Source organism: Pseudophryne corroboree, chromosome 9, assembly GCF_028390025.1.
Source record: "Pseudophryne corroboree isolate aPseCor3 chromosome 9, aPseCor3.hap2, whole genome shotgun sequence".
NCBI classification, from domain to species: Eukaryota; Metazoa; Chordata; class Amphibia; order Anura; family Myobatrachidae; genus Pseudophryne; species Pseudophryne corroboree.
This window is the reverse complement of record NC_086452.1, coordinates 57,274,480-57,294,917: the sequence shown is the minus strand read 5'-3', so window position 1 is coordinate 57,294,917 and position 20,438 is coordinate 57,274,480. Positions and strand designations below refer to the sequence as shown.

The following is a 20,438-nucleotide window of genomic DNA, read 5'->3' as shown; positions in this document are numbered from 1 at the left end:
GTATCCCTTACAGCGATAGCGATCGCTGCTGCTAAATTGGCCTGCCGTGCAGGCCAATCTAGCGGGTCGCTCACTTCACCCGCTGGGTGAAATGAGCGGCCCCCCGTCTCCCCCCGCACGCTCAGCACACATCGCGCTGTGCTGAGCGGCGGGAGAGATGTGTGCTGAGCGGTTCGCTCAGCACACATCTCTCCCCGCATCGGCCCATCTATATGGGCCTTAAGATATTTCCACATTTAAAATAGTGGTTTATCAATCCACAAGATGGTTATCGTTAACAGGTTCTTAGAGTATAGATACTAAAATGGATTTAGACACTATGTTGTGTCTCCTGCTTATGAATCACATTGGCTATTTTTAATTATGGATTCAGCACATTGCACTTTAGTTCATAGTTGTAGTTTTTCACTCAGCATACTCTAGCTTGTATAAAGCGCCGTATGCATGTCGTCTTGGATTTGTGTCACAGATTTGTTTTTAGCAATGTGTATTGCACACCTATATAACTTATAAATTTTTTTCCACTGATTCATTGAACAATTAATGTTGTTACTTTGTGTTTACGTGACAGCTCACAGCACGTTGCCATGGCAACCGACCAGCCTATGCACATCACTTCCTGGCCGGCTGTGACGCCGAAACCGTAAGTGCGGGACGGGGAAGGTTCGGGAACACCGTGGTGTACGCAGCTGAGAGTCATGAAGGGGGGGGGGGGGGGGGGGAGTGGCGCCAGTTTGCTGGTATATATATTTGTATTGTCTCACTGTATCACTGTCTGAGGAAGGGGATACGTCCACGAAACGTAACCCACATTAAAACAGCACCCCTGGACGGGTGTTTCTTCACCACACATTGCAAGACTGTGAGTGCCGCCTTTTCTTCTGTATGTATGTATATGTATGTACGTTTCAGTGCTTTTATTGTAGCAATTTCGTCAGGTCAGCCAAAGTGCTACAATAAAAGCACTGAAACGTTGTCTTTCATTATGCTGCTATAAGACTGAATTATTTAGACGCTTGGAGTGCCGTACCATCCCTTGCTGTTGCTGTCACTTCCTCGTTCGGGCGCCCGGCGCACAGTTACCATCGACAGGAGAGCCGGACCATCCTCTGTATGTATATATATATATATATATATATATATATATATTTATATATATTAAATTGAACCCATCATAATTAATTTTTTATAAAGTTGGTGGCACAGTGGAAATTGGTGGGGCAGTGGGTGAAAAAAAACAATCGACTCCCCCTTCTACAGCCCTGCCCACACACCCAGAAATGCCTCCCCAACATTAAAATATGTAAAAAAGGTGCCAATTCCAAAGATATCTTTCAAATTGTTTGAAAAATTGCTTAGTGTGTACACCCAATTTCGTTTGTCAGGAATCTGGGAAGTTCAAGGGAAATTGCTTATCTTCCACACTGTTCATCTTTCACATTGGTCATGTCTTCTAGTGTGTAGGGCCCTTAAAGGGCCCTACACACTGCACTCCCCCCGCCGCCGGGTCGCCCGTCGGCCGTATCCGCCATCGGGCAGCTTGGCGGCGGACCTGCCAGTGTGTAGGGCCCATAACACTGAAGGCGTGCCCAATTTATGCGCTGGTCTGTCCTGTAACTAAAGCCGTATGTTGTTGGAGGATAATGTCCCCTTAGCTTCTCTCTCTTTTTCCATTATATAGAGTTTGGAGCAGAGAAGAGAAAGGGGGGACATGATAGAAACTTTCAAATATATCAAGGGTTTTAACAAAGTCCAGAAGGGGAACATTCTCCAAGTGAAGAGTAGCGATAGGACATGAGGACATGCACTGAGACTGGAGGGGGGAGAGGTTCAGGGGAAATTTGAGGAAAAATTACTTCACAGAAAGGGTAGTGGACAAGTGGAATAGTTTCCCATCAGAGGTGGTAGAGGCTAAGACAGTAGAGCAATTTAAACATGCATGGGATAGACATAACGATACCCTTATAAAGAAATAAGGAACAAATAAAGGTTTGAGATAAAAAAAAAATATGGTAAAAAAACTCCCCAAACGGACAGACTAGATGGGCCAAGTGGTTCTTATCTGCCGTCAAATTCTATGTTTCTAGAGGCACTTGGGGCATATTCAAATGATATATCAAGCCCAATCTCCTTTCTAAAGTGATCCGTGTTATCGCATATATCGCGCCCATAGTAATCAGGTTTAGCTGCGTAAAGGGTTAGGGCGCCTTGCTACACCATGGGTAGCGAGCTAAAATAATGATACCACGCCAGTCAGCAGAAACAGAATGGCTGTGGAAGGGGGGCAGAAAGAATTGAATACCGCCCTGGAGACAGAAAGTACCAACCAATCCGCTCCTGTCATTTTTCAAACCCAGCATATAACATGGCAGTTAGGAGCTGATTGGTTGGAAGTTAATCTCTCTCCAATTTATCACTCTCCAAGTGTTGTTTCATATGCCTCAAAGATTTTTGTTTTGCATTATAAAAATGTAGCTTTATGTTACTGCAGCTTTATTTATTATATCAAAGGCAAATACTTCACTTTTTGTTATATTCTTATACTATATAAATATAGGATTTAGTATTTCCCATTTGCAGAAATAAAATAATAATTTAAAATATGGTGTCTTTATTTTGTCTAGTCCTTCTATTGCAACACTCCTTCGTTATATACACAGTGGTTATTATAGCAAATAAGGATACCATAAAAATATTTAAATTATATATAACTTATTTTGTTTTTATTTTAAACAAGCCAGGGAAGAGGGGACATTAACTCAGGGGCGGGAGGGTAATTAATGTAGTACCAATGAATTTCTATCTACCACTGTAATATTCCATCACCTCTTGGATATGTTTCTGTGCCTCCACTTTGAGGAAGCAGCAGATAAGCACAGCGTAGGCTTACGGCTGCGTTGTGTGTGTGTGTGTGTGTGTGTGTGTGTGTGGGGGGGGGGGGGGGGGGGGGCTCCAGTCGCTTCATCATACATGGCTATTTTCAAGACAGAAAAAAGCTGCTTCAGTAACTAATAGCTGATGGACAGCTGGTAATGACACACAACTGTTCCCCTCACACAAGGCACTGTATAAAATAATAGCTAAAACATAAAGCATAGGAGCGGCCAGCATGACCCTCTCCCCAAATGTGCAGCAAATCCCAGTGCTAGACAGTGTGGTCTTTTCCTATTAGTAACCAAAACTAGGTCCGGCCTTCCATGAGCACTAGACTAATGCCTTTATATTGGAGCAAAGCAAAGTCTACCAGCCTGACAGTGGAAGTGCTGCAGATCTTCCAGACACCTGCCCTGGGCTGCCACCCCAGTGACGCACTATGCATTGTACCAATGACCTTCATAAATTATCACATAGATTGCACTTTTATATTGGTCATGGACCTCTGGCAAGAACATCTGTCAACTTTATAAACAGGCCTCAATAAATTGCTCTAAGAGGTACTGTAACAGTCAGCAATTATACAACCAATCTACATGTCACACATCTGCGTATAAGGTTGTGCAATGTACACATTTTAAAACGTTGTGCTTGTTATTGCCCCACCCCCGGCTCCTCCCCCTTCAACGATGCAATTGTTAGGGACCATTAGAACCTCTTCCACGTGATGCTGTTACAGAAGTTAGAGGTGCTCAAAGTCAGACGCCCCTTTAAGAAAAATCTCTTCCCCCTAATGTCACATGACATTTTTGATGTGTTCCAGTGTAGCGTAATGGTCAGGGAAGGCAAACGCAGCTGGATAGAAGGATTGCCTCTTTACAAGAAGGTTATTACAAAAAACATAAACAACCTCTTTATTGTGGACTTTAGCAAGATCATTAGTCTTCATTATGGTGTAACTGTACTGGTAGCCACATGCTTTGCTTTTACACAAGGACATAGACTAGCCAAACCGCTAAGGTCATATACCCAGGTTCTGACGGGTGGAGATGCATTAACCCTAGAAATGTACAGATGGTCGGAGTTCTTCTCTAAAATATACAAAGCAGCTTTAATCTCAGCCAGCTATCATTGCTGTAGGGCGACAACAGACCAGACCCTTCCCAGAAGTCTGTGCGCGGAACGAACATAAGAGGCTGGTTTAAAAGTGGTTAGGGCAGCATGCTTTTGCTAGTTCTCTTGTGTAATGAGAAACATTTGTAAATGGAAATCCCTGGGTTCAGACACAGAGAGGAAATGTAAAACCATTGCCCCTTTCTTCCATATCCTGGAGGTAAACGGATCTAGGACTCTTTGAGAACAGCATACATTGTACCAGTTCAGTGTAAGTATTAAAATCTGCAGACATGCTTCTTCAACGTTAAAAGTCAGAGCGGAAGCAACAGTGTTGACTGTACATATCCTACAAGCAGCAATCGTTCTTATTCAACCACGCAATCCGTGTTAGAGGTGTCCTCTGGACTGTCGCATCCTGCAAGTGTTTCATGGAAGTTTTGATAAGCATCTGGCAAGGGAGTACTTTCCAAATGCTTTAATCTCCATCCAAACCCCTGAAGATCTGGACACAACAGGCGGACAAAAGGTTAACGGAGAGAGGCTCCAGGCAGTTCACTCTCAAAGATGGGTGAGGACACAGCAACAGCTCTGAATGTGGACGGGATGGAGGTGGGCAGAGCAGAGTGGCTTGGAATTGCAGGTGGGTGTGCCAGCCAATGCCCGTTCTCGTCATCAGTATTCAGCAGTGTACTCTGTCCCATGTAAACCGCGGCACAGCAACGTGAATTCCTTCACCATGTCTCTTATCCGTCGCTTGTTGACACGCTCCCTGCTTGGAGAATTACAGATTAGTATAGCGTCACCTTGGTCAGGATTTCTTACAGTGTTACCTGCTGCCGTGCTCTTTCTAAACATCCATTAAACCATCATGCACATACCAATCTTATAATTTATTACTTCTTTCTCACTAGATCTCCTATTAGGTCTTTCCCACTAGATCTCCTACCTGCTAATGGGATCATTTCAACCCAACTTTCCCAGTCACTCACCGCAGGATGTGTTGTACGAAGTTATCTTTCTGCTCTCGCGTCACACGTGGGGACGGGAAACCGGTCTCCTGCATCGCCTCCTTCAGCCACACCACCAGGTAGGAGAAGCAGTTTTTATTGAGCGAGAAGAGGATATCTGCAAAGGGCTCCATCAAATTGCGTGATGCCTGGCCACCTATTCCCTGCAGACAGATGGACAGACATGTGCTGAATAAATACAATGCTAAAAGCATGACTTACTGGTGCTTTATGCAGTGACGACAAGGACGACACCTGTGTGGAGGCTGGACATCTCAGTAAATAAGAATAAACAGAGCCAGCAGATTGGATACAAATGAGCAGATGTTCGTAGTGAAGCTTCATATCTGTGTTAATAGTCAGATCCAGCTTGGCTAGCAGTAATTCTAAAGTAGATTTGTAAATGGAGTAATAGGGGAGAGTTTAAATCAATAACATCTCTTTTAGGCAGAGAGACTCAATCCCCTTTATAATCCCATATCACTGTCAGGCACTTTCACCGCAATTAAATCAGGAGCAGTCTTTTAGTTGAAACAATTTCGCAGCACAATCTCACCGCTCCTTTAGACCAGTAGACAAATCACAGTTTAAAACAAATTGCGGCCACGAGGATCCATTCCTAGTAATGTAAATAAACACCACATGCCATGCACCCAGTGTCGGACTGCGGCAGGAAAGGTTGACCGGGGAAACGCAGTGCTTGTGGCTCATACTTGAGGGGTGTGGGCAACCACCATAGACACTTGGCTAACCATTATGTGATGCTTAGTGTAGTTTCTATAGAAGAAAACCAAGCACCATGTGTATCAGTGTCCTGCTCCTCCAGGTAACTGACCCTCTAACTGTATAAATTGACTGCACAGTCTGGAACCTGAATCCTAGAGAAAGGGGCAGGGATTTCCCCTGTATCACCGTGGTGCAGTCTGGCCCTGCATGCATCATATACAAAGGACGAACCTTTATGCATTTTTACACCTTTAACATCAGCCTGAGAATCTAACAACATTTTAGTTTATAACTAAATAAAATAAAATATCTATAAATCATCAAGGACAGGAGGCTTCCTGAATGTTTACAAATGTCTACTAGCCTCAGTAATTTACTCAGAGTCCTTTTAAATGGCAATGGATAAAAAGAGCTTATTCCGAGCAAGGGTGAACATTCCATTGTGATACATGACTGGCATCCGCCCTTCTTCTATTTGTTGGACAAACGAGTTTGAACTTAGTCTGCTGACACCTGGGCATTACGTATTACCAAATCTTTTTCAAGCGATGAAAATAAGCCACTGCGAGGTTTCCATAGTAACCCCAAAGCTTCTCATGCGACAGGAAACCAGTGGTTCCCCCGGATCATTATGCATCCCTACAGAAACTGCTGAGCACCACGTTTGCCAGACTGGAGAAGTGCTCATTCCTAGAGTGTACATATGGCACCAGCCGAAGATACATGGAGGCCACCACATGATATCTCACCAAACTAGCAAGAGAAAACGGACAGCAGAATTGTGGTCTCACCTCCAGTGTGCCTTGAAGAAGCAGCTTTCCATCTTGGTGAATCACTTGTCCTACAGGAGCAAGTTCTCCACATCTCGGTAAAAACTCCATCTGTGATAAAACATTTATCAAACAATCAACGCTTTGCTGGATTCATGGAGACCCCAAAAGAAAGCTCCTAGTAGTACTGATGGTTTTGACTCCTTGCCATGGAAGTTTTATTATTAGTTAATACGATTAACCAACTGGTTTAAGGTGGGTTTCTGACTTATAATCTCCAGAACAGTCCATCACATGAGACACTGGATAATTTACAACCCCTTAAAACTTCAAAACTGGTTTGAGAAATCTCAGTCAAGACTAGGAATGTATCACGGCAGCAACACCTTGTGTTACATATAACATGTAACTTAAGTATGGATTTTAACTTTTCCAGTTAGGAGCTTCATAGCATGTAAAGGGCCGTACAGACATGCTGATCCGCCGCCGAGCTGCCCGACGGCGGATACGTCCGACGGGCGACCCGGCGGCGGGGGGGCAGTGACGTGGGGAGTGAAGTTTCTTCACTCCCCCCGTCACGCGGCTCCATTGAAGTGCAGGCAAATATGGACGAGATCGTCCATATTGGCCTGCATGCACAGCGATGAACGAGCGCGGGGCCGCGCATCGTTCATCGCTGGAGCCTCCACACTGAAAGATATGAACGAGTTCTCGTTCATTTATGAATGAGATCGTTCATATCTTTCAAACAAATCGGTATGTGTGTAGGGCCTATTAGACAGATGTAAGATTAGTTCAGTAGCTGAATACAAATAACTTTCAGTACTGAGATAATTTCATGGCTGATCCAGACAGGACTGGAGAATGTTTCAGTGTATGGAACGAGTTAGCTGAAATGTAATATCCTATGTGAAACCCTACTGTACACATACATAGGGTCTGGCATTTATCCTGCCAGGTCCCTAACATCTCCTGCTGCTTTCTGGGCTCTCATATGGTAAGGGGCAGTTCAGTCTTAGCACAGAGAATGCATCAGACATTCCTGGACTTTAAAAAGGTATTATTTGAATTTTGATTGGTTTCTAGTACGAAGTGAAAATACATTTCAAGCTGACAGAATACCCTCCTCCTCCAAAATGACAGCTGCGGGTTTTGCCCTTTTTGTCTGTATTATGTGCAGATAGGGCACCTGATAGTCTCCTCTATAACAGACACTGTGTAGATGAGCCCATATACTCACAAAAAACCCACAGCTGGACTTGACAGTCGTTGGCTCTGGGAACTTTAATGAGAGCACACCTGCATGAAGTATAAGAGATTCAACAAATTAACCACTGTATAAAGGGCTGGTGCATTCGCACTTGTAACAAACTTCTATTTGGCAGTAGAAAAAAAACAAAACACCCCCAAAACTCAAATTGAACTGAAAAGCCAAGCTGAATGCAGCCCGGTAGTTCTCTAGTAACGACACTGAGACACAAGGCACAGATCTGGTCACAGCCGTCAATGTGAAAAGCAGAGAAGGTTTAACACAAATGTATGTTTAAAGGTTTAAAGCAGAGGTTCCCAAACTCGGTCCTCGGGGGCCCACACAGTGCATGTTTTGCAGGTCTCCTCACAGAATCGCAAGTGAAATAATTAGCTCCACCTGTGGACCTTTTAAAATGTGTCAGTGAGTAATTAATACACCTGTGCACCTGCTGGGTTACCTGCAAAACATGCACTGTGTGGGCCCACGAGGACCGAGTTTGAGAACCTCTGGTTTAAAGTGTGCTACTGTACTGGGACACTGAAACACAGAGGTGTTTAATATTGAAAGGTCCACTAAGCAAAATGTATGTCAATGACAGTGAAGTCTGGGGGAACGGACGAATGTGTATTTCGCCACTCCTTATCTATTACCTGACAGTCAGAACCAGCCTATTCCCGCACAGAGAAAGGAAGCACAGCTATTTTCCAAAGGACATGGGGTATGGCTTGTGATAAAGCAGACTGCCGGTAACAGATGGTCAACATAAAGGTGGCGTGTTTGGGCATATGGATTACACCTTATAATGAGAAACTTGCTTATAGTGAGGATGGTATTGTTGCTGAATTATCCCTCATCAGTTGAAGGTTCATAGAGGGGCCTGGGTACTCAGACCAGTGTCAAGAAGCACTTTTACCAATGCACTAACACTGAAACATACAACATTCACAGAAGTAATACACAGGGGGTGATTCAGATCTGATCGCTGGGCTGCTAACTTTGCTGTCCTGCGTTCAGATGGTCGCCGCCCAAGGGGAGTGTAAATTCGCCCGTGCAAGTGTGCGTTCGCACGTGTACGCAGACCTGCAAAAATCCACTGTGTGCAGTCTCTGCACAGCCCAGGACTTACTCCTACAGTGCGATGAGGACAGGCTAATCAGGGCCGGAGCGGACGTCACACACCCTCCCTGAAAACGCTTGAGAACGCCTGCGTTTTCCCAGACACTCCCAGTAAACGGTCAGTTACCACCCACAAATGGCCTCTTCCTGTCAATCACCTTGCGAACGCTCGTGCAATCGGAATTTTCGCACCATCCTGTTGCTGGTCGGCGATGCCTGTTTGGCAACACGCGTGCGCATTGCGGTGCATACGCAGTCTATTGCTAAACGCACAGCAGCGATCAGATCTGACTCACCCCCACAGTCCCAATGTATACATTAACACAGATACGTACTGATGAGAGGAAACCAAAGATGCGTAGTAAGTATAAGTCACTAAAAGACAGCATGGAATGTTTAGGCTTAACTGAATTTACCATATACTTTACAGCGCTCTGAGAAGACATGTCTAAGCAGAAAGGACTAATAAGCGTTGTGTGGATTGTCAGATGTAAGAATGTGACACCTTACCGCACTGAAAAACCGCTTTAACATCCAGCTCATTGGACAAGAAGAGACACGGCTTGCGTTTCAGGGCCTGTGAAGTGTAACAGACACAGGAATAAACACATTTTGTGGATAGTTTCAGGTACCCGCCTTCAGTCACTTACCTGCCCCCAGGCTGCGGACAAGCTGTGTGGATTCCTGTTGGAGGCTGGGAACTGGTGCGTTTTTCTTCAGAACCACAGTGAAAGTGTTTATGCAATACAGACAGGTCTGCTTCCATTGATTGGTCCAGTAACCATGTCGCCTGCACACACGGTGGTGGAAGCATTTTCTGACCCGAATCAATATTTACTTGTCAAATTCACTAGGAATTGGTGCTAGGTCATTAGTGACTTTGGCGGGGCATGAGGCACTTCATGCCTCAGTGAACCACGGCCTGCATTCTCACGATTCTTGATTCAAGCCACAAAATAGCTACAGCCAAATGTAAGGTCCACTTTAAAGATATTCAGTCTAGATCTAGGAATCACCTGTATGCACATGTAGTCCACGGACATGGGCATATTGTGTATAAATAGATAGGTTATTGTATCACGTAGATAAATTGCCCCCACGGTATATGCACCTTTACTGCAAAGCACTAATTTCACAATCACAGCATCTTAACGAAACCCTTTCAATATCCTAGTTAAAAGGCACAACAATGCCCTTTGTCTCACATCTGTACCGAATTCATCATCATTCTACGTCCTATTAGAGATTTGTGCTGCTGACTGTTCGTGTTTTGTGCACCTTACAATCATACGTATATGACACTGATAAATGAGAGGGGACTACAGAAGATATTCATGTGGAAAGGCTTGAGCTTACAGGTAGAAACACAGTTAAGGTGGGGGATTCAATGGATTCAATTAGCAGCGGTAAATTACAGTGGCTAATTGATCCCCAGGGGCTAATTCAATTAGGCCCAACTGCCGGCAGTATCGTGGATTTTTTTTTTCACCTGCCCAATGTAGGAGAAAAATAACATCTGCAATAACAAACCCGTTATCAATTATAACATTGAAAAAAAACAGGCCGCAATTGAATTGCCTGATGACACCATCCAGCAATAAATGCCCTTTTTTTTTTTTTGGTGCGGTAATTTACCGTGATCAATTCAATTCCCCCCTTAGTATGTTGGTGGAGACTACCATTTACTAGAGTACCACCGTCTGTCACAGTCATGTCATTTGTATTAATGTGTAACATTCTGTAACTTTTTGTATTAATGTGTAACTTTCTCAATAAAAGGCTTTGAAAGCACGGCCTACTAAGTAGGAACATGGGTGACATCATGAGACATCATGTTATGACATCATTGGGTCCACAGCCAAGCTCAGAATAGACCAAAAACGAGAGACAAGCTAGAAAATTACTACTCCCTAAGTATGCTCATAAACCGTATTAAAGGATAAGAAAACTATGTCTAGCATAGGTAACCCCTGTGCCAACACAATTAAGAACATTTTTTGGAAGACCAGCACCTAAACCAGCACTGCAGCCATGATGCTCCATCTTGTATGTACTTCTGTTTCCATGGGTATCCCTGTCCCACACCTTCATAGTACGTGCAGATTCAGGGATCTCTATTTTCAATTTATACGTTATGGTAAGAACTTTTTCTCCTAAGTCCACAGGATAACAATGGGATATGATGAAGCAACAGCGGATTTGCACCAATCGGTCAAAGCTTTTCCTGCCTCCCAGCATGCAACGGGCCCGTCCATATATCCCCACCTCTTTGCTCAGACAAATCAGTTGTATTCCAGAGCTCAAGGCAGGAGCATCATAGTTAGCCCTAATCCAACGATAAGAACACACATGCACACCCTTCCGTACAGAAGGAAGAGGTTAGTGAGTAAAAGGATCCTCAAATCAGGTACGTCAGGGTAGGATTCCTGTGGACTTGGGAGAAATACCATTATCAATGATAAATTCTTACCATAACGTATATTTCTCCGACAGGGTCCACAGGTTATCCACAGGATAACAATGGGATTTCCCAAAGCAATTTAGTGGTGGGGACGCTCCTGATTGGGCAGAATACTTTGCCCGAATTCAGCATCATGAGAGGCAAGGGTATCCAAGGCTTAATGTCTAATGAATGTGTTAATGGAAGACCATGGTGCTGCCTTACATATCTGTTCTGCTGAAGCACCATGTTGTGCTGCCCATGATGGACCTACCTTACGAGTAGAGTGAGCAGAGACATTAGCCGGAACAGGGAGATCAGCCTGAGAATATGCTTCTGAAATTGTCATCCGAAGCCACCTTGCCAGTGTCTGCTTAGCAGCTCATCCTCTCTTTTGAAATCCGTAGAGAATGAAGAGAGAATCTGTCTTTCTGATGGCACTGGTACGATCCACGTAGATCCTTAATGCACGGACTACATCCAGCGATGCATCTCCCGCAGAAAGGCCCGGTACCTGGAAAGCCGGGACTACAATTTCTTCATTAAGGTGGAATTTAGACACCACCTTCGGAAGATACCCAGATCTAGTTCTGAGAACTTCTTTATCTGGATAAAAAAAAATCATAAATGGGGAACGACATGATAATGCCCCTAAATATGATACTCTACTAGCTGACACCACAGCCAGTAGAAAGAACTTTAGCTGTCAACCATTTAAGATCCACTTTATTAAGTGGTTCAAACAGGGCAATTTGAAGGGCTTTCAGGACTAGACTTAAGTCCCATGGCACTGTAGGAGGAACAAAAGGAGGTTGAATGCGCAGCATTCCCTGGAAAAAAGTACGCACATCCTGTAAATTGGCAATTTTCTTTTGGAACCATACAGTCAATGCCAACACTTGCACTCTCAAGGAAGCCACCTTCAAACCTTTATCCATTCCTACCTGAAGGAATGCTAAGACCCTGGAAATTCTGAAAGACTTAGGGTCCATTTTCTGTTCACGGCACCAATGAATACAGGGTTTGCCATATTCGGTGATAAATGCGAGCCGAGGAAGGTTTACAATTACCTGTTGTGAGAATCCTCTTGACTTAAAGGATAGAGGTTTCAAGAGCCACACTGTCAAAGACAGTCGATCCAGATGTCTGTGATAACAAGGACCCTGCATCAGTAGATCTGGACATTGAGGGAGCAGAAGTGGAACATCCATCACCATCCTCTGCAGATCTATGTACCAATGTCTTCTGAGCCAAGCCAAAGCTATTAGTATCACGGCACCTTTTCCTTGCTTTATCTTTCTCACCACCCTGGGTAATAGGGTGATTGGAATAAACACATAAGCCAGATGAAAATCCCATCTCACCAACAGGGCATCCACAAAGATCGCTCTGGGATCCTTTGTTCTTGACCCGTATGCGAGCACTTTGTTATTCAGCCGGAACGCCATGAGATCTATCTCTGGCAACCCCCACTTGTCTACTAGAGTCTGGAAGACCTCCGGGTGTAGATCCCATTCGCTTGCCTGAATGGCGTATCGACTGAGAAAGTCCGCTTCCCAGTTTAGTACTCCGGGAATGAACACTGCGGACAAGACTGGATGATGAAGTTCTGCCCAATTTAGTATGTGACTTACCTCCATCGCTTTTCAGCTGCAAGTTCCTCCCTGATGGTTGAGGTACGCTACTGCCATTGCATTGTCCGAGCAGATCCGGACTGGTTTTCCACGAAGAATGTCCTTTGCCTGAATCAGTACCATGTATATGGCCCAAAGTTCCAATATATTTATTGGCAGGCAACTTTCTTCCTTGGTCCATTGCCCCTGAAAACACAACCTTCCTGACACTGCTCCCCAGCCCCGGAGACTGGCATCTGTCATCAGAATTTCCCAATCTGATATTCAAAAGGGTCTCCCCTTGTCCAGATAGGATGTCTGTAGCCACCAGGATTATGACCTTTTTACTTCTATAGAAGAACCATAGTCTGTTTTTTTATCGTCTGACGCAACCAACCATTTGGCAAGAATCAGACGCTGCAGAGGCCTCAAGTGGAATTGTGCATACTCCACCATGTTGAATGTTGACACCATCAAACCCATCACGCGCATTGCTGCGTGAATGGATACCTTTTGACTGTGTAACAAGTCCTGAATCCTTGACTGAACCTTGGATATCTTGTTCAGAGGTAAAATTACTCTCTGAAGACTTGAATCCAGTACAGCCCCCAAGTGAGTCATCCGCTGTGACAGAACCAGAGACGATTTTGCCCAATATATGAGCCACCCGTGGTTCTGCAGACACGTTATTGTCTGTTGCAGATGACATAAGAGCAATTCCTGCATCTGTGCCAGGATTAAAAGATTGTCAAGGTATGGAAATACTCTTATCCCTTGCTGGCGGAGATAAGCTGCCATTACCACCATAATCTTGGTAAATACTCTGGGAGCTGTGGCTAACCCAAAAGGTAGGGCCTGGAACTGAAAATACTGTTGGAGGATAGCGAACCTGAGATAGCACTGATGGGACAGTGCTATAGGAACATGTAGGTAAGCATCCTGTATATCCAGGGATACCATATAACCCCCTGGCTCCATGGCCACAATGATGGAACGTAACGTCTCCATGTGAAACCGAGGTACCCAAATGTATTTGTTCAGTGCTTTGAGATTGAGAATGGGACGAAATTACCCATTCGACTTCTGAACTAAAAACAGGTTGAAGTAATAACCCTGTCCTCGTTGTGCAGGAGGAACTGTAAAGACTACTCCTCAGTGAAGCAATTTCTGAACTGCCTCTAACAAAGCCCTGGCCTTCGTCTCTACCTGAGGTGGGCTGGTACAAAAAAACCTTCAAGGAGGGTGCTTCTTGAAGGCAAAAGCCTAACCTAGAGATACCGCTTCCTGCACCCAGGCATCTGTTGTAGACTGCTGCCCGATCTGTGCAAACTGAAGAAGTCGGACCCCCACCCTGGGGTGCCCCAGGTGGAGGCCCGCACCATCAGGCTGATGGCTTATTATCTGTTTTCCCAACCGGTCCTCTGGTAGCCCAATACTTTTTAGTCTTACCAGACTTGTTGTATTGGGGCTGCTTGCCATCACTTTTTCCTTTAGCTTTTCCTGGAGACCGAAAAGGGACGAAAAGCCGGAACTTTAGGTTTGAAATTTTATGTGGAAGGAAACTTGACCTTCTTGGAGTCTGCTTCTGACTCCAGAATATCTGCCAATTCTTTACCAAAAAGAATATCTCCAGAAAAGGGCAAAGATTCCAAAACCTTCTTAGATTCTGAATCAGCCTTCCACGTACGTAGCCAAACTGCTCTGCGACCAGCTATTGTGGAAGCTGATGCCCTGGAGGCAATAGTACCCATATCCAATGCTGCTTCTTCCAAGAACATTGCAGCCTGATTTATATGAGCTATATGGGATTTTTGCTCTCTAGAAGCTATTGCAAAATTACCCTCCAATGCATCAGCCCAGGCAGCCACTGCCTTTGCCATCCAAGATGTAGCCATGGCTGGCCTTATGACTGCCCCAGAGAGGGAAAAAGTTTTTTTAGAAAACCATCCACTCTCCTATCCGTGACATCATTTAATGATGTTGAAGGCAAAGGTAATGTAAATTTTCGCACTAATCGAATTACATGCGCATCTACTTTAGGAGCCACCTCCCTTTTTAAACAATCCCCAGTTGGAAGAGGATAATTGGAATTCCATTTCTTAGGAATTCTAAACTTCATATTGGGCGTAGCCCAAGACTCTTCCATAATTTCCGTCAGCTGATCTGACCCTGGAAACTCAGTCTTAACTGTTTTGGGACGTTTAAACACAGGTGCCTTGGTTTTTAACACAGGCTCTGCTGAATCCTCTAAGGATAGAATGGCTTTCATTGCTTTAATTAACTCAGCTATATCCACTGAGCCGAGACCTTCCTCCTCCTCCTCTTCGTATGCCGAAGTAGAATTTATTGAGCTTTCATCTTCCGATGAATCCTCATCTGAATCATGTGTAGCCTGTGAGGGTGAAGATTTACTTACCACCGTCTTATCAGCTTGTTTCTTTTGATAAATAATCAATACTTCCACAGTGTACTGCACAATTTGTGACTGTAATCACTTTAAACTTCTTAAAATGACATACAATCCGACCCTACCCATGCACCAGCATTGAGGATCGGAATAAACAAACTGACAGAAATATAGTAAAATCAGCAATCACACTAGCAGTCAGTCACGTTATACATTAGTATAATAAGCAATATGAGCATATCATCAACTACAACTACATTTTAAGTATGTAGGAGAACATATTACTGCATCATGTTTAAACAGATCTAACGTACTCAGACGCAATTGCGAAAGAAACAACAGTAAATGTATACAGACTCATATGCAATAGGCACTTATCTAACTATTCGTACTCAAAAGGGTAGAGACTTAGGGGCAGATGTATTAACCTGGAGAAGGCATAAGGAAGTGATAAACCAGTGATATGTGCAAGGTGATAAAGGCACCAGCCAATCAGATCCTAACTGTTAATTTACATATTGGAGCTGATTGGCTGGTGCCTTTGTCACCTTGCACATATCACTGGTTTATCACTTCCTTATGCCTTCTCCAGGTTAATACATCTGCCCCTTAGTGCTGTATTACCCGTACTCAGTAGAGTGGGATACAGGGAGGACTCACCTCGCTTCTAGGACCGATCAATACATTAGCGAACGCTGAGTGGATCCAGACGCTACTAGTGTACACTGCCGCTCCATAAACCTATAGTGAACACAGACGCTCCGTGAACACCGACGCACCAGTCACACAGCCGCCTATGCTGCGACTGGGTCCCCTTCGTGTACAGCGTCTGAGACGGAAGAGGGAAACAGTTCATGGCGGGAGACTCGGAGGAAACTGGTCATGAACCGGGGGGAGGGGCGACCAGGAGAGCGTCTGACTCCCCATTGCTGACATCAACCCTAGGGATTGCGGCCTCATACTATTCTTGGAGCCTCTGATCCCTAAGGCCTAGCGCTGGTGCACCCGTGGTGGCAGCCGCGTCAGCGACTATTTGGTAGTCTCCTCCCAACACAATGCGGCTCTGTCCGTATTCCCCTTCTAAGCGGAACTGATGCCTTACCTTCTCCCCGTGCACCAGCAACAGCCTGGTAACGTCTGCAGAATCTGCTAGTATAGCAGACACAAATGCCCGCAGAAACAGAACTGTACTCGTGTGTACGCGTACGTATAAGACGCTGTTTAGAAAGATCACTCAAGAAAAAATAGTAAGACTATAAAAATAAAGTAATAAACCTTAGGGCTGCTAAAAACCAGCAGCCCTCTGACCATGTTCCGGCTCCTGCGCACCAAACAAAAAACGGATTTGCCTGAGCAAGGAGGCGGAGATATATGGACGGGCCCGTTGCATGCTGGGAGGCCGGAAAAGCTTTGACCGATTGGTGTAAATCCGCTGTCGCTCCATCATATCACATTGTTATCCTGTCGATAACCTGTGGACCCTGCCGGAGAAAATTAGCTTACATTCGCTTTTATAAATCCCTCAACACACACTTTTATTTTTTATTTTTAGGACTTCTATAGACAGGCTCTTTGGTAGAAAATGTTTCTGATCTCTTAATGCCCAACCTCGGCCCTCAAGGCATACTTAAGATTCAGGTTTTAAAGATAGCCACACTTGAGTAGAGGGGACTTAATTAGAACCTGAGCTATTATGATTTAACCATCTGTGCAAGGATATCTTGAAAACCTGGACTGTTAGTGTGGCTTGTGGACTGAGGCTGGCGTAATGGAAGAACATAATATTAGCTCCTTCACTTAACATGTAATACTGTAAACTGTAATTTCTGTATGTACAATGAAACAATCTTTTTCTCCATAATCCATCGTTACACTGGTCATACAACCGATCCGGGTGGCATGACTGGCGTGTAGCAGTTGCAATACGGTGCAGAGAATACAATGCTGAACCAATAGGACATTTACATTGATAATATGATGACGTGTGTGGCGTCCATGTTGTACCTAAGCAACCAGAACGTTGAACCACAATCATCCCAGCAGCCCCGTGGTCTTAAAGGCAGATGGTTTGTTACAGCCTGGTCAGAGAGCAACCGCCTGACAAGTGAGAATAGTTTGCAATGGACCAGATTCCTAACCCCCCTCTCTATTTAAACAGTCCCAGCTCTTTGGACACCTAGATCGCATCAGCTTTGTGACTTTTGCTTTCCGTAAGGCCATCTCAAAGAAAGAACAGGTGCAAAACTTGATGGAGAAAGGCTACGGAACTAAAATAAATCATATTAAGAAAAAAAGGGAGAAAGAACAGAAAGCCAAATTGAATCAACTAAGGAAGAAAGAAATCGAAGGAGGAATAGAGAGAGAAAGAAAAGTGAATGAAATAAAACCCAAAACACACCTGTGCCAGGAGTTGCATAAATGAATCAACAATATCAGGATGGTCCCTGGGTCCTAAAAATATAATAAAGATGTAACTTAAGAGAAAATTATACAAACAGCAACTTAATCTCATATAAGTCATGTGATACAGAAAGAGTTCACAGGGGAAGGTGGGAGAGGTGCGGATGGGAAGGCGGGGGATGGAAGGGAGGAGTGAGGTGCAGGGGAAAAGACATGAACAACTTGAAATTAGTCAAAGAAACAAAATTATGAGACTTGAAGAACCCAAAAAACAGAACGAACAAATTAAAAAAAAAGATGCCTTTGACCCTGACCATCCCGCACACTCAGACATCGGTGATGGAATGCGGTAGGACGATGCCATTGTGTCAGAGCCAATGACTGCTTGTCCCCGTGTAAGTCTGGGAGACGAGGAGCTTTCGGAAAGACCCACAGTCACCCTGAGATGTCACCATACTGTCTACCTTCCATTAGTCTGAAAGCTTTGATTTCTCTACGTAATATGAGGAGCTGGTACCATTTTGCCTCTTATCTCAGGTCTTGGAATGATTACTCGTCTGTGCAAAACCCTGGTGGCTTGCGCTGTAACCTAGGCTCTTAAAGTCTTCAAAAGACAAAGGGTGGAAATGTACAGAGCAAACAAGAAAGAAGAAGCAGAATGGTGAAAAGCAGTGAGGAAAGCAGTTACTACAGTAAATTAAAATAAAAAAATCATTTGAATGTAATATAAAATAAAGCTCTCTCATAACATCCCATTATTACTATGTAGTGTATATTTTGTATTGTCCTCACCATAACAGCACAGTGTCTGGACTGTATGGGACCTTCTACTATACTGTGTATGACCAAACTCACCACTACAACATGCTCCGTGCAGACCAGTCCCCAGAAGCCAACATTCCCGGAACTGGACAACTTTACAAACTAATGCTGATCTACACAGGACTGGGAGAACTGCCATTTAAATGCACAAAACAAACAAGAGGCCTGGAATGGATTGATTTCTTCATAAACTTGATTTATTCCTTCTAAATTCAGAAACAACTTGACTGGAGTGATGAAATGCTGTGACGCTGTACACAAGCACAATGCTTTCCAATAGTGCAGCCTTTGCAGAATGTGGCAGCCATTTTTTGGATATACTAATACTTTTGATAAGCAGCCTTTATACTTATACATTAAATCCTTTTGTCAGAGTCCATTGCGGAACACTGGGATAGTACACTCCGGACTTTGAGACCTGCCTTGACCACATCAAGAGTCCTCCTCTTACGGAGAGGCCCACCACAGTTCTAAAGGGTAAATTTGGTGGTGGGAGTTAAACAAAAGTGACATTGCTGCAATGCAAACCAATCATTTTCTAGAGTGCACCAGAATTTGATTGGCTGCTTTGGGCACACCCATTTTGTAACCTGTACTTAGGTGGAACTGGGAGACCACTTTGTAATGAAAGGGAGGTTTAGGCAGATTAGGTGCCCTGTCCTCATGAAAGATGGAATATGGAGATATACCAGACAATGCCAGATAAGGAACTCAAACTCCACCTAATTCCAACAGATTAACAAGGAGGACATAGTGGGTTGAGATTTTCACCCTCTTTAGGACATGTGGACGCATTACTACTGGAGGGAACAGGCAAATCCAAGCGCACGACAGGGCTTCTAACAACGGGTTACGGTTGTTAGGTCAACCACTGAAGGTCGACAATGCCATCAGATAGACATGCATTAGGTCGACATGGCCGTTAGGTCTACATGTACTAGGTCGACAGGTCAAAAGGTCGACATGAGTTTTTCACACACAAAAATAATAAATTTTTGGTATTTTTTCATACTTGACGATCCACGTGGACTACGACTGGAACAGTAACCTGTTGCCCAAAGCATGGCGAGCGAAGCAAGCAATTGCAAGGGGACACGGTGCACTAATTGGGGTTCCCCATCACTTTACGGAGAAAACAACACCAAAAACCTCATGTCGACCTTTTGACCTAGTACACGTCGACCTAACGCCCATGTCTACCTAATGGCAATGTCGACCTTCAGTGGTCGACCTAATGAGTGTCGACCTAAGTTGGGTCGACCCAACGACCCATACCCCTAACAACAATGCCTTTGGATCCCTTGTCCTAGAGCAGAAGCACTTACACCTTGACGTATTGTACACACCTTATCCAACACAACAGGACAATGAGAATTGTGGGCTTGTTTCATAATGTAACCACACCAAGGAAAAGGCATGAGATAGAGACAGGTCCTCATTCACATTCCAGTACTCTAGAATGGCTACCATCCAGCTAGGTAGCTTCCACCTGACCCCCACCAAAACAATGGAAGCAAAGCACTTTCTGTGCTGGTCTCGACAGCCATCTCTATAGCCGAGTGTTCCAGTGTACAACATAAGGATGAGAGAGAGAATCAATTATATCAGTCAAGAAGAAATAAGTGACCCACTGAGGCACATAATTAAATACACTGATGTGGTATGGGTACCTGAATATTTGGTTGCCCTGATATCAAACGATGCTGTGCAACCTATGTGACGGTGTCAAGGGAGGTGGAGGACAGTTAATGGAAGCCATTCAGTGAGGTTTATTTAAAGAATAGTCGTTGGCCCAGCAACAAAGCAATGTCTGCCGTGGATAGATATTAAGATAGAAATCTGAAATAAGCTTGAGTCTAGTGTAGCTATGGTTTATACTACATAATACAATTACA

At 44.2% G+C, this 20,438-nt stretch overlaps 1 protein-coding gene across 6 annotated transcripts in view; it reads right to left on the bottom strand.

Moving 5' to 3' along the window:
• Positions 1–3,761: 3,761 nt before the first annotated feature.
• IPO13 (importin 13) overlaps positions 3,762–20,438 on the bottom strand; it is a 131,905-nt gene continuing 115,228 nt past the window's right edge. For 5 of the 6 annotated variants that reach the window (XM_063939372.1, XM_063939367.1, XM_063939369.1 and 2 more), the window contains 6 exons: positions 17,720–17,772; positions 9,372–9,438; positions 7,734–7,792; positions 6,515–6,604; positions 4,980–5,161; positions 3,762–4,759 (listed from right to left, as the gene is read on the bottom strand). In XM_063939372.1, the coding sequence (XP_063795442.1) occupies positions 4,663–4,759; positions 4,980–5,161; positions 6,515–6,604; positions 7,734–7,792; positions 9,372–9,438; positions 17,720–17,772 (548 nt within the window). In that variant the 3' untranslated portion in view covers positions 3,762–4,662. Of the gene's footprint in view, positions 4,760–4,979; positions 5,162–6,514; positions 6,605–7,729; positions 7,793–9,371; positions 9,439–17,719; positions 17,773–20,438 lie in introns of those variants that run through there. The other variant, XM_063939371.1, reaches the window with a different exon arrangement.